The sequence below is a fragment of the Rhodamnia argentea genome, chromosome 6 (genome assembly GCF_020921035.1).
Source record: "Rhodamnia argentea isolate NSW1041297 chromosome 6, ASM2092103v1, whole genome shotgun sequence".
NCBI classification, from domain to species: Eukaryota; Viridiplantae; Streptophyta; class Magnoliopsida; order Myrtales; family Myrtaceae; genus Rhodamnia; species Rhodamnia argentea.
The window spans coordinates 17,817,637-17,831,602 of record NC_063155.1 but is presented as its reverse complement, the minus strand read 5'-3'; the positions used below and the strand labels follow the sequence as shown (position 1 = coordinate 17,831,602).

The window sequence follows — 13,966 nt, the reverse complement described above, 5'->3', positions numbered from 1 at the left end:
GAAATGAATCGGTATAATATTTTTTCTGGGTAGTAGAATTTTTATGTTTTCCTTTCTAGCAACATTCTGTAGCAACAAACAGGGGCTGACCGGTTTACTCCTGTTCAAAAGTTAGAAATTTGGTTTGTTACTGGCGTCTACATGAACACTACAAAACTACTACTCGTAGTACAGAAGTTCATTGTTTGAATGTTCAGTAGAGAAAATTCTCAACGGTTGATGTTCAGTTTTGAGCTTGGGCCGCCTATAAAGCTCATTTGCAACTTCTCCTTGCACAATGGTCTCGGATTCATGTGATTGGAAGTACGATTCGGTGAAATCCGTCGTTTGAAGTGTGAATGTAACATTTATCGTCAGGACATTGAAGCTAAAGAAGCCAACGCAAAGATACGAAATATGACAAACACCAGAAAGTTCAATACGAAATATAACAAACACCAGAAAGTTCAGTACCATTGAGGACTGCAATGCGTCACGAAGTTCAGTGTCATTTCCCACTGTAGCAGAACACACCAGAAAGAGAAACAATGAACAAATGAGTTATTTACAAAAGTACCCCGCAGATGAGATAACAAAGAATGGACTATGAGAACATTTCTCTGATGAAAGAAACCTTTATTATTCACATCAACCAGTGCATAAATATAAGCACTTAACCCCTCAGTGGAATTCTGCTGTGACTAGCCAATCCGATTGGCATCGTCGAAACAGCGGGACGCTGTTTCAGCCCGCTCATCATCAACGCATTGTCGCTCTTTTGCACGCATTTCCTGCTCTTCAACGGGGACATCAATCTATTTGCCAATCTTGAAGGCGAGAAAGACCTCCGTAATTTCGCGGCTGTCGATGGCTTTGGCAACTTCTTGCTCAAGCTCAAAGCTCTTGTCGGGGAGATACAAACTTTCGGCGGGCTCTTGATCTTGACTTTCAACTTGGAAGCCGAGTGCGGTGACTTGATCAAGAACTTGTGCGGAGTTTCGACGATCTTTTTGGCTATAATCGGAGACCTCGTCTTGCAAAACTTCTGCGTTGTGGCAGGTGTTGTGGGGAGGAACAGAGGGTTGGGGAAAAGGACAGTCTTCTTAGCCCAAGGCCTGTTCCTGGGGGAAACTCTGTTGGCCATGTATCTGTTGTTATCTCTCTCCCTCTCTCTTTGCTTCGGAGGAGAGACTTTGAAGTTGATGCGCGACCGTGCCCTCTGGAGAGTCGGCGATTTGGGTTCCGATTTCAACTTGTTCTGCTTCTCCCTCTTTCTTCTAGTCCTGAGCTCAGAGTCTTCGGGGTGATGCATCAGTCTTCGATTCTTGGATTGGGTCATCGGAGTTTTCGGGTCATCAGCAAGATTGGGTTTATGAGCAACAGCAGCTAAAATTTCTCTAGCAAATTTGCTAGCTTGGAGAATTTCTCCCACTGTTTCACCCACCAGCATTGCTGGTAAGGACATCCTACGCCATTCTCCTGCACCAAACGTAATACTCGATTAATCCAAACAATTGATCAAACCATTCCATAATCAAAACAAACATCATTGATTTGTCATAGATTTTGCATGAAAATGAATCTTGGGACTGGGCCTATTTTGTTTTGTCAAAAATTCTTTCTTTGTGGGCACTGTACACCAACTCTAAAACTAGGAAATGACCATCAGTAACAGAGCCATCTTTTAAGCCACAAGGTTTCAGAAAAGAAGACCCCTTTTCCAACAAAACACTGTGACCACTAGGCATGAAAGATCAATATGGCAATATTTACTGCAAAATCCCAAAATTAATATCCACAGAGAGAGAGAGAGAGAGTACCTGCTGCAGTTGGAGGAAACTTGCCCACTGGAGATTTTTTCAGTGAAGAATTCTTGATCCTACAAATCACAGTAATCAAAAAGAACATACCAAGTTCAGAATAATGACTACTTCAAGCGGAATATACCCCCGACGACACTAAAAAATTTCACTCGAAAACCCAAAAGGAGCAGAACCGTCTGAACACACAGAACAAGTCCTTTAGATAGTTTTCACCTGACTGATTCTTGCTTGCACCTGACACTCGTCTTGATATAACCTCGAGTGCTGCGAGGGCTCAAACTCACACCGGCCACCACTTTTCTCCCACCGGCCACCGTGTACTGCAGCTCCTCCAGTCTCGCCATGCACCGGTCCACCTTCTCCCACAAACCCACATAAAAAAAAAGCAAGAAAATTGGAGATAAGAAAGATCAGATTTTGAAGGACCTACATCCTACATGAGCACCCACTGTAAAACTCAGAGCGTGCAAAAGTGATCCTTTTATGAGCTTGTAGATGGAATGGCACTCAACATGTGGGCTATGTTGAAAATTTGGCAAAAGCTAAGTGCGCAGAGAGAGAGAGAGAGAGATTTATTTTTGGTACCTTCTTGAGAGTTTCTCTCACTAGAACAGGATTGAGAGGAGCCAGTGCCATCATCTTTCTCAGCTTGGGTGGGGTTCTTGCAACCATCTTTTCCTCTTCTCCTGGTGCAGATTTACAAGCAAAACAGAAGACCAAGTCTCTCACTCCCCCTTCTATCAGTCAATCAACACATTATAACCAGTGAGTAAGGATTTGAAATCAAATGGGCCTCTTTCTCTCTCTCTCTCTCTAGAAAAGTTAAGATTGTGTTGCAACTTCCTTTTTGGTTCCACTCAGGTTCGTTGTCTCTGTCTCTTCGAAGTGGGAGAGTAGGCTAATGAGTTGGGTTGTGGTAACGGATCCTTTTCTTTCTCGGTCCCAACGGTCCAATCAGAGAGAGAGAGAGAGAGAGAGAGAGAGAGAGAGAGGTAGGCATGCAAAACGGCTACTTTCTCTCTCCTCTTATTATATTGTTTTCTCCGAAAAAGGAAATTTCAATTCCTTCCAATGTTCTTTTTTTCTCGTTGACTTTTTCACTTTTGTAGATTTCTTAGGCCATTTTTCTTTTTTTTTTTTTTTTTTAAATTCTCATTTATTGACTTCTTGAATTCATATATAATGCAAATATATAACTGCGGATTTAAATTTTCCTCGGACGTTTCACATTTGATATGCTTGCCAATAAAGTATGCCACGGTTTATTATTGTCCTCATCGATTTTCATTCAATTTTTTTGAAATATTTTTTTTGTGGAAGTGTTTTTTAATCTCCTAAAAAGGGTAAAACGCAAGCAAAAAAACTCGGAATACTGATTATACTAATAGCATGGATTAGGCAAACCTCGGATAAGATTTGGAACGGATGATCCAAATACGAGATTATTCACAACGAGTGGTCCAAATATGGAAATGGTGATATTCCCCGTGTGCGTGAATTCCCGTCCCTCTTTGCCTCAATCGAGTCAAGTTTTTATGAACTCGAGTGGATAGTAAAAACTCGAAATTATACTCGTACACGGAAATTCTTGATTCCAAATCGATATTGTTAACCAACTGCAAAAGCTCGAGTGTTCTCTTAAGTGCTTCGAAGATGCTATCAACAATCTGATGAATGTGTGTTCCCAACATCTGATGAATCTGCTCCTACTTGATTGCAGTTTCCTTGTATTGGTATTTGGCATATACATGGTCCTTGGAATGAGTTACTTTGAAATGAAGTGAGCAATAAGGGGGAAAAGAAGTAACAGGAAAATAATATTCGCTGTGCCTCTCTAGCTACCAAAAAGTGAAACCAACAAACACGGGATGGACTATAATCAACAACTAAACCCCTTCAAGTTTCTTCAAAATGTCATTGCCTGTGTACATGACATGCATGATGGATCTCCAGGGAAGAGATTGAGTGAGCATGCACGAGTTACGTCATTGCACTTCAGATGAAGGGCGAGAAGGCAGCAGAGAAGGCCTCCTCATATTCTTCATGCCTCTCCACTTGAGTGGACTCCAGACAATCGATTTGCGTTGCAAGGCAACAACAGTAGGATGCTTCGGCTTCCACGAACCCACCTGTTGTGTTGGAGGACTTCCCATGAACTTGCTGCTGCTCTTCATAGCAACCGGCGTTGTTTCCGATGCTCCCCTCAATCCAGGCATTGGGGAGAAAAGTCTGGAGTACCGAGCCTTCCTTGGGTCCTTGACAAATGATTGCCGGTTCGCTGAACCGGCATTTTGCAAAAGAGAGTTCCTATGGAGAGGTGTTGACAAATGCAAACTAGACTCTGGGCGGAGGGTAGCAATGGAAACCCGCCTCTTGGGCTGGAAAACCTGCCCTGAAGGAGGAGCTCGCCCAATCGCAATGGAAATTCGTCTTGGTTTCATCAAGCTTTTGGTGTTCGCTGCTCTGGCAATGTTTTCTTTGTCTACTGCTAAAATTGGGCCTTTACTGACAGCTCTGTAGGATGGAGATGGTGGAGGAAGGAAATTTGTAATTCTCCGTAGTGGCGGCCTCAGCTTGGAGGGGGGGCCTAGAGGTGGCCTTTTCTCTGCTATTGTCTTCAGAGGTGGCTGCCTACAAGATGGCATTGCTTTAGACTGAGTAGAAGCAACTGTTAAGGCTCTAGTTTCCTGTTTTAGTCTAGTTTTCCTTTCTTCTGCTAATTGGTGCTCAAGGTCTCGAACCTGCCAGAAGTAAACAAATAGTCAATTACTTTGAACGAAATAAGCTTTCGTTGATTTGACTAGGGCCAGTGTTGCAAATGCCAATGGGAAAATTGTGTTTTTTGTACCATATGTAGTGTCAAATGTAACTCAAAGCTTAACACAATATACTCGAGCTAACTTGCCTAAGAAAGATAAAAAAGCAAAGTAATGGAGAAAATACAAGCATATTTCCAACCTTTTCTTGAAGGCTTCTGCAAGTATGCTCTCTGGCAGCAAGCCTCAACTGCAGTGACTGCAAATTGTCTTGCAACTTTTTTGTTTCTTTATCATCATGCTTTAGTTTTTCGACCTGTTAAAAAAAATAGTTCAGAAGCAACAACATAATCTGACAGAACGTGAAATTTCCAGAGGTTCCGGATGCTGTTCCATACCATCTGCTTATACTTGAAAAGTTCCGAAACATCTGCCTGCTTGCGAGCACCTCCATTCTCAACCCCCCGGACCCGACTGGCAAAAGTAAGAGAACAAAGGGTCTCTCCAAGATCTGCAGAACTTGGGCTGATCTGGACAAACATCAGGGTTTTGCAATCTCCACCTGCAAAGCATGTTTAACGATAATATGAAAGAAGTCTTGGAAGCTTGGTAGATCAAAATCCTAGGAGTACTAGAGAAAGGCCTACCTAGGGAGCTTTGCAGCATGTGCGTGAGCTTTGAGTTTCTGTTCAAGATTGAAGTAATTAGAAGGCAACACCAGTGACACACAACCACAGAAAAGGGAGAGAGAGAGAGAGAGAGAGAGAGAGAGAGAGAGAGAGAGAGAGAGAGAGAGAGAGAGAGAGAGAGAGAGAGAGAGAGAACCTATAAGGAATGTGAGCTGATTTAGATGCAAGGGCAGCTATCACATCTCCTAGTGCGGAAAGGGACTTGTTTATATATTGAGATTCCTTCAACCTATCACCTTCAACTTCAATCCTTCCAACACGCTCACTGCCAGCCAAATCAACCATCCAAAGATGACTCTTTGTCTTCTGTCCGTTTATTAGGTTCTCACCCTTCACTGTCACTCGCAATAGGCTGAAAAGGAATATGTGGCAGCGATCAATGAACTCAGTGAATAAGCTAGGGCCAGAGTTTAATATTATGGATGGACATCAGTATTCTCTAAATTGGCTGAAAAAGCACACATCCAGCAGTCGAATTAAGTAAAACACAATCTAGGATATAAACTAGAAATCACCAGTGAGAGCGGCTACTGAGCTCATTAGCACTTGTGGATCCAACTGATCTAACTCGACTTCCAGACTTCAGTAGCTCCCACACTTCCTCTGTCCCAAAAACACGAGATTCAACCAGCCCTGGAACCTCTTGAGTCCCCTCTGCAGCTTGCTTTATCTCCAACCTTCAATTACAAGCAGAAATAATGGGCCTTCCTTCTCAAATTACTTAAGACTGTGTCAATACTTGAAATCAAATATTACTAGTAGCTACAAATAATTATGTAAGAAGGACCACAATCAAAACAAAGCATTTGATAAGAAATAACCAATATGCAAAAAGTTGATGTTTGGGAGTCCGAAAAAAGCATGACTATACCAATGTTGCAAATATCTCACAGTTGACAACCCAAATACATGACAGCAAAGCCATTTGAATTAGTTTAGAATCCCTCTGGACTATGGGCTACTTCAAGACAGTTGTCAAAGTGGTTGACCTGAACTTGAGTAGCCAAGAGTACGTGGTGGCAAAACTAGGTGACTATACCAATGTTGCATATATCTCACAGTTGACAACCCAAATTATACAAATACATGACAACAAAGCCATTTGAATTAGTTTAGAGGGATTTGAATTAGTTTAGAGACCCTCTGGACTATGGGCTACTTCAAGACAGTTGTCAAAGTGGTTGACCTGAACTTGAGTAGTCAAGAGTACATGGTGGCAAAACTAGGTGCCTCAATCTGTTCCATACCTCCATTCTATTCCAATGGAAGGGAAGCTAGCATACTTTTGACATGCCATATGCAATAATAATATGTTGGCAGTAGGTTCATAGTACTGATGAAATAATCATATAGAACAGGAGCACTGATCCCAGATCCTGAGGAAAAACAAGACTCACTTCTTAGCTGGTTGTTCTGTGCTTTCTACCAAAAGGTCTCTTATCTTCTCATTGTACACTTCCAGCATGCTGACAAGCAATTCATATCTCATAATGCCATTTCTTTCTTCAGATATGTGAAACAACTCTTCCAAGGTCCTGTAGTTGACTCCCCTGTTTTCTAGAGTTCCTTCCATTGTAAACGTCTTTCCAGTACCAGTTTGGCCATATGCAAAAATGCATACATTATATCCATCCATTACTGAAGCGATAACCGGCTTCGTCTGAGCAAAAACAGCCTCTGCATGATGCAGAAGATGAAAGGATGAGAATGGTTTCCAAAACATGTGAAAATGAGGTTAATGTCTGCAACAAAGTGAGCCACCATACCTTGGTTATCCTCAGGCTTAAACACATGATCAAATTTAAACGGCTTCTTCGATGAATCAGAGGAAAGGACCTGAAGCTCACTGTCCTGAGAAGGGTCAAATTCTACCACACAAGCTGAGCCACTTGCAATTTCTTCTGAGTTTAATGGTCTACATCTACAGAAGACCCTAATGTTGCCTTTAAGCTCAATCACTTCATTGTACAGTCTCTTTCTTTCAGATGACTCCTGAAGGTACTTCTTCTTTAATCTTTCATTCTCTTTGCCTACCAATCACAGATGTACGAAACCAATGAACAAAAGGAAATCTGAGTAAATTGTGGACAAGAGTTAGAAAGCAGAGAGCACTTACTAAGTTGATCGAGGGTATCAATGAGTTCAGGCCCAGCAAAAGCACTCGGAGTTATACCCTTCATTTCATCAGATAGAGCAACGTGCTCCTTTCTCAAATCCTGGAGGGTTATCGAAATTAATAATGAAAAGAACAAGAAGATTCCAACCAATTAATTTAAACTAAGCTAGGTTAAATTGAATGGAACAGGGTTTTTTTATTTTATACCACAACATTTTGTTAGACTTATTGCCAAGAACTTACTTGTATCTTGGAACTCAAACTTATGATCTTCTGTAGTATGGGGAGGGTCTGTCCCTGGTCAGGGGAGGATTCTCGATTGCCACTGTACTCAGCAGTATCATCAATTGAATTTTCATTTCCTTCAACTCGCTCCAAACCTGGAGTCAAATCCTAAAATTAGGGCTTCACATATGTTTAATTCAAAGACAAACGGTACAAGAAACAGAGTACAAACTCAAAAGAAGCGAGAAATTCATATTTCAAGCACAAATTGGGATGCAGAACGAAAAACAACCACAACTTCACCAGTGCTACACCTATCAATTCGTCCACATAACAAATTGACCTCGTATTCATCCTTTTAACGCAAAGATAATAACAGGCACGTCGTCCTCGGCTCAAGTTCCACGAAACGAATTGCAAGATTCGTATGAAAAACCTTAAAACTCCAATTGACAGGGAAAACGCAAGAGAGATCGAACCGTATTTGCACGGCGCTGAAGGCTTCGCGGCTGAATTGAGGACGATGCGGTCGAACTTCTCGGAGAGCATGTCTACAGCATGATCTGTCGCACAAGAATTTCAGTCGGCCAGGCGAAACGATTCCAAGAGGAAACACGGGATGGATCGAACGCATGCGACATGGATTCGGCTCAATCAATGTGCACAACGAGAGAGAGAGAGAGAGAACATACCTTCCATGACTTAAAATCCGAGAATCACTAGACAGAATTGGAGTGCTAGTACAGAGCGAGCGAGCGAGAGGGAGGGCGAGAGCGAGAGAGAGAGAGAGAGAGATGGTTTTTAGAGCGTTACGCGAGTTGGAGGGTTTTGATGGGATTCAATTTTGAATTTGGATGATTCTGAGCCGTCGGATCGCGAAGCAGCTCCTAACGGCTCCCTAAGGATTGCGAGCGCTGGAAGATGGGCTCGGACACTGGGCCTCGTTGACGTGGGCTTTTTTTTTATAACTTTATTCGATGATATATTCATGATTATTCTCCTGAAGTTTTAAAAATATGGAGAAAAAGTTATTTAGGAAATTTATTCAAACGGTTTTTGAAAGATTTTCAGGCGTTTCATGTTTAATAAATGCCGAAATATGAATACCGCGAAACTTAAAAAAGGGGGGAAAAGTTTAAAGGTAAAAGTGATCAAGGAGTTAAATTTTTTACAGTTCCAATTTACCACTGGGATTTGGGGTAATTTTATCGGGATAAATAATAAACTGCGGAGAAAGCACATATATCGTTGCGAAATTATACTGTTTAGATAGTTAAACTAAAGGACGAAACTGCGTGATTCTTGGAAAAATGCGCTTAAGGCTGAAGCTGTTTTATGTGTAAGAAAAGTTTCCATTTTTAATGCATTGATTACGAAATAACACGGGATAGATCGTGCGTTGAAAAACAAACTCTTCCTTAATTAGGTAATTAACGAGCAACCCCCTTAATGATTTAGCTTTGCCTCACTATGTTGCTGTAAATTGTTATAAATGTATAAATATAATTTAAAAAGAGTTCCCCTGTTTTTCGTGTTTTCGTTTCTTTTTCTTATCTTTTATTTTTATCGGCTAAGTGGCGGTGACAGGGAGCTTCTGGTGAAACTCATTCATGGCTTCTTGAGGCTGAGAGCAATCGATGGCCTCTTCGCTTCCCAGCTGCTCTTTATACTGCCACTCTGCTTCAACACCCACCATTCACAACTTCACCAATCGCTCTTCCTTATCTTCTCCCACCTCAGCACTCGGCGTGTTCAACGGAGTTTCGCTTCGCAGAGATTGGCACCCCTTCGAAGCGCGCGCCAAGTTCGAGAAGTTCCAGGGAGAGGTCGACGATGGCGTCGACGAGGGCGTGTCGAATTCTTCGGAGTCCCGGGAAGAAGGAATGATTCAGGAAGAAGATGACGAGGACGACAGGTTCAGTTCTGTAATGAAAGGAAACGTCGCAAATTTCCGTGCTTGGAATTGCTTGGGAAAATGTTGAGTTAGGGTTTGGGGTATATGAAAATACTGGTTCTGGTGGATGAAATTTGATTGTCAATTCTTGTGTAATGATGAATGCTTCTTGGTTGAAATTTTATTTAACAGGGAAATTTTTTTAAATGTACTCTTTGTGACATTGGAGCTTGAGTTTTTGGAGGTTTCGATTTGGTTACGTTCTCAGATTGACAATATATGTAGAAATGGACGTATGAGAGGCTAGTGGTGTTAGTTTGCTGATAGTAGAATGAGCTTCTTCAAGTTACCTGTTGGAATGGGATACATGGTTGGGGATTCATAAGGAGATTCGCACTTGGAACGAGGCAAATTTTGGTTGTAATTGTTGTGTTATGAATGATGAATCTAGACTGCAGACATTAAGCGGTCACGGTTCTCAAAATTAGCAGTTGGGGTGTAGGTGGTGATGAGTATTCATTTCCAATTATAGTTTTCCATCGGGAGTGTTTAATGGCCTTGCCGCTTTGAAATGCTTTATTTCATTGAGTGTGAAAACAACTGACGGAACGTGCTTGATTTTTCAGCTGCTTGCCTTCTGATTTGGAGGGTGCGGTTCGGCAATCAGGTCAAGCAAGTGCCTCATTCTTGTCTTCTGGAGGGATGAGAGCCATAGTATGTACCATGTGCTCAGGAAACTTATAGAATATGCAGGAATTATTTATTGTCTTGTGTTTTTCTCTTTTGATTTAATAAGGGTGTATAAGAGACTGGAAGCAGGGTAACCTCAGATGTGTTGCATTCTTCTTAGCAATCTGCAGTATCAAAAGATAGTTGTTGGAATGTGTAATTTGTTTGGGCAACCAAATGACCCCATCTATAGATCTTATTATGTGCATGTAGCATATAAACGAACCTTTCCAAGATATTAAGGTATCAACTTCGGAATATTTTGTCCTTGCATTGGTGGAGGGACACGAAGTTAATTGAGTGGGTCGATGAAAGATTGCTGGAGTGTTATCTCACATTAGTGCATCTTAACTCAAGTACTTATTAGTAGCTTCTCCACCTTTGACGTTTCTCAGGTGGAACTCTTAATCCCGCAACTGCAATTCCTGGATGATGAAGGTGCCCAAGCTGAACTTTGGGGACTGTCGAGGATCTTCGTGGATACGTTGATTGCAGAAACAGGATGTCAGGTAAGTGGCGACAAATTTTTCAAGTGACCAAAAATTTTTTGATGGTTTTTTGGATTGAAAATCTTGTTGTGGAGAGGCTACGAGTTATAGAGAAACAAGGCCTTCTCTGAATATGCAACCTATCTAACCATTGAACCGCAAGGACTCTAAAACTCTAGCTTCCTGAAATTCAAGGTCATCAAGACCTATGAAATGCATGCTTGTGCGTGTAATTATATCATGTGTTGAACTCTCATATCTTCAATGTCATAGTTCAGCAAGGCCTGTTAAGGGCACGCGCATTGGGAAATGTTTTCACTCAATGAGCTTGCAAGATAAAAACATGATGCATTGAACCATGGTCACAAGTATATTGATTCCTTCAGAATATTAGTTCATATATGTTTTGCTTCTGCAAATTAATTGCTAGAGAATCAAAGCTGTATTTCCAGATGCTGGTGCTGCTGCTCTTCTAAAGTATCGATGGCAAGATGCAGCTTTTGGATTCTCCAGGTAAATGTTTTCCTTGTTAGTTGTTATTGTAACTTTCCTCCTTTGATGTTATGCGATATCTTGATCTCCTTTTGAATTAAGTTGATTAAAGCTGGATTCTTATCATTCAGTTCAATTATCATGACTTGCCGTTATGGATGTGTCATGTGGAGTTCTTTTATTTGCATTTTCTTTATGCAGCTTAAGTGATCGAAAACCAGTGGAAAACGAAGATGAGATCATAGTTATGGTTGTTCCTGACTATCAGATGTTGGAGTATGTGGAACGGATTGCATCTGATCTCTCAGATGACCCGGTACCTATCTCTAACAATTTGCATTCATGATCAGATATGGGAAAGGCAGAGTAACTTGTTGAAGGAGAGCAAATCTTTTATTAGTCTTAATGAATGTGTCTAAATGCACGGATGTGTGCAACTGTGTGGATGCAAATGAATTGGATGGACTGTCTTTTTATACCTGTTACAGGAGCCTATGCAAATATTTTGCTCAGCCATCCTGAACAAGGTGTAACTTCTAAAACTGGCATTACCTCTCACAGCATTGTCAAGAATCTGATCATAAGCATCATGAATCACCAAATTAAAGAGGGGGATAGACAGGAAAAGAAGGGAAAACATTTTTACCATATTATTATGGAATAGTTTAGTCTATTACATTATGCCAATTGAAAATTTTCTTTTGCTTTTAATGCCCATATTCTCTCACATTCTCTTGCATGATTGCAGCCAAGGCCTCTCATCATGTGGAATCCACGCCTTATCAGCGAAGATGTTGGAGTAGGGTTTAATGTCCGAAAGTTGCGGCGATACTTTTTGAGGTAAGCCTTCATAATGCCCACCAATCTCCCTTTTTTTCTTTAACAACTTCCTCACAGACTTCTTTTTTGTGAACTAAATCAAGCAAGCACTCATTTAAATTTCAAAGACAAACTGCTTTTTGCTGTTAGCCTTGTAAAGCACCTATATGTCCAGCATTAAATATTAATTTTGGCATTGCCCCTACTTATTCCTTTTTGGCCATCAAGGACCTCAAAATGCATGGCCAAAATTTGATCTTCCCCTTCTGTCAACAACTCGTGACATGAGAAGCTCTTCATAAGAGATGTTATTTGTGAGACCTTTTTTCTTGTTTATGAGCGTGGTTGATGGAGTCTACTCTGTTTCGTTGTTTCAATAAGTTGATAACCCTCCCTCTGATGTGCAGCACTTTTACAACGGTATATTCAATGAGACCCCTTCCGTCTGGTGCTGTATTCCGTTGTTACCCTGGGTAAGATTCAAAATTGTGTGCCTCTTTTCCCTAACATTTCCGGTGCCTCTGTGATTCTTCTTTGGTTTTTATTCTCTTAGGGCCAACGTTTATATGGTTCTTGGCTTGTTTTATGCTTCAGTTATGTAATTTTAGCTGTGTGACCTCCTTGATGTTCCAAACTGAAATAGAAGTTTGGCTACTTCCTTGGTGTGATTTATAAGTTTGATGCCAAAATTGGTAAAACCAATACGATTTGATGTCAGAAATATGTGATCATGGTTAACTAATTGTATCGTGATACTAGTGAATATGTGTCTAGCTTGTTTAGTTCCAAAATTGTGGATTGACTCTGGCTAGTTGAGTTATTGTCTGATCATTTGCATCTTATAAGGTAACCTTATATCAATTTTGCGAGTCATAATATTGATACCAAGGTTGCTCCATTATCTGCGACCATCTGGCCATTCTGAGCAACAGTCATGGCACTCTTCTTTAACACCCAATGCAATTGGTGTTCCATGTGTTTCAGCCCTAATATTTTGTTCTCCCTTTTCACTTGGCACCAGATTGTGGAAGGTTTTTTACGATGATAAGGATAGGCCAAACCGATATTTGCTTGCAAAGGAAATGGTTAGTCGTCCAGATGCAGAAGATCTTGAGGTTAGCCGACCTATTATCTTGAGTGACGGCAACATGTATCTCACATTGACATGATGCATAAATTGTGTATCGATGTGCCTAGCAAATCTTGTTGGATGACTGGCTTTTATAAAATCTCAACTAAGACGTCGGCATTGGGTTTCAAATAGTGAAGAAACATGCATCGGTTGACAGTGAAACATTCTACTTTTGCAGATAATTTACGGAGATGTGGAAGAGAAGTCCGAGAAGGGTCCATCGTTCTTCAATACAGCAGCCGGAATTTTCTCATCATTAAATCGATTTATGAAAGCCATTTCAAAGTAGTGCTCTTATAACTAAGTGTATCCTATACTTAATATTGTTATTACTAGGTATTTGACTTTCCAGAAGTGGAATCATGTCCAGGCAAAAAGATAAAACTACCAAATTTTTCATTCAAAGATGTAAGAAGGCGAGAATAACTCCACACCTCTAGAAGCAGAGCATTTGAGTTCGATTCCTATCTCTAGGCATTTGATGTGTGGATACAGTCTATGCTCTTTTAACAGGCTCTGCCTCTAAGCTGGTTCTAATGACCATAAAAATAAAACAAGTAAGGTCATTTTGATTTGGACACTGTAACTGCAATGATTTCATGAACCGAGTGTTGACGATGGAAATTGTTCAAACATGGGACCAGTGCGGAATTCCTTTCTGATACAAATAAAGATGCAGAGACATCATTTTAGCAATCTGTTCACGACAAGATAAACTTCCGCTCAAAGTCGCAACATCCCCCGAACAAGTCAACTGAAAAGGCGAGCAGCTGTGACTGATTTTCAACCGCCTCAATGTCCAATCTTTTATGTGACCGGTTAGA

At 40.9% G+C, this 13,966-nt stretch overlaps 3 protein-coding genes across 4 annotated transcripts; 1 reads left to right on the top strand and 2 right to left on the bottom strand.

Annotated features, from left to right (window-relative positions):
- Positions 1-524: 524 nt before the first annotated feature.
- On the bottom strand, positions 525-2,713 carry LOC115751729 (probable microtubule-binding protein TANGLED). Its single transcript, XM_030689695.2, has 4 exons — positions 2,388-2,713; positions 2,016-2,158; positions 1,800-1,858; positions 525-1,458 (listed from the first exon to the last, which is right to left on the bottom strand). Exons 1-4 carry the CDS (start codon positions 2,472-2,474, stop codon positions 653-655), a joined length of 1,095 nt encoding a protein of 364 aa, XP_030545555.1. The 5' UTR covers positions 2,475-2,713; the 3' UTR covers positions 525-652.
- Positions 2,714-3,597: 884 nt separating this feature from the next.
- Positions 3,598-8,419, bottom strand: LOC115751727 (kinesin-like protein KIN-14S). Of its 2 annotated transcripts, XM_030689693.1 has the most exons (13): positions 8,281-8,419; positions 8,068-8,151; positions 7,607-7,743; positions 7,364-7,463; positions 7,014-7,277; positions 6,645-6,924; positions 5,763-5,924; positions 5,384-5,599; positions 5,206-5,243; positions 4,957-5,120; positions 4,761-4,874; positions 3,773-4,543; positions 3,598-3,730 (listed from the first exon to the last, which is right to left on the bottom strand). In XM_030689693.1, the coding sequence occupies exons 1-12, from the start codon at positions 8,285-8,287 to the stop codon at positions 3,788-3,790; spliced, it is 2,322 nt and encodes a 773-aa protein (XP_030545553.1). In that variant the 5' UTR covers positions 8,288-8,419; the 3' UTR covers positions 3,598-3,730; positions 3,773-3,787. The 2 variants fall into 2 exon arrangements, with proteins under 2 accessions (XP_030545553.1, XP_030545551.1); XM_030689691.1 differs by having other exon boundaries at positions 3,598-4,543.
- Positions 8,420-9,153: 734 nt separating this feature from the next.
- LOC115751717 lies at positions 9,154-13,571 on the top strand. Its single transcript, XM_030689681.2, has 9 exons — positions 9,154-9,503; positions 10,109-10,196; positions 10,607-10,720; positions 11,130-11,212; positions 11,393-11,507; positions 11,940-12,031; positions 12,418-12,483; positions 13,032-13,125; positions 13,321-13,571. The coding sequence occupies exons 1-9, from the start codon at positions 9,226-9,228 to the stop codon at positions 13,429-13,431; spliced, it is 1,041 nt and encodes a 346-aa protein (XP_030545541.1). The 5' UTR covers positions 9,154-9,225; the 3' UTR covers positions 13,432-13,571.
- Positions 13,572-13,966: the final 395 nt, after the last annotated feature.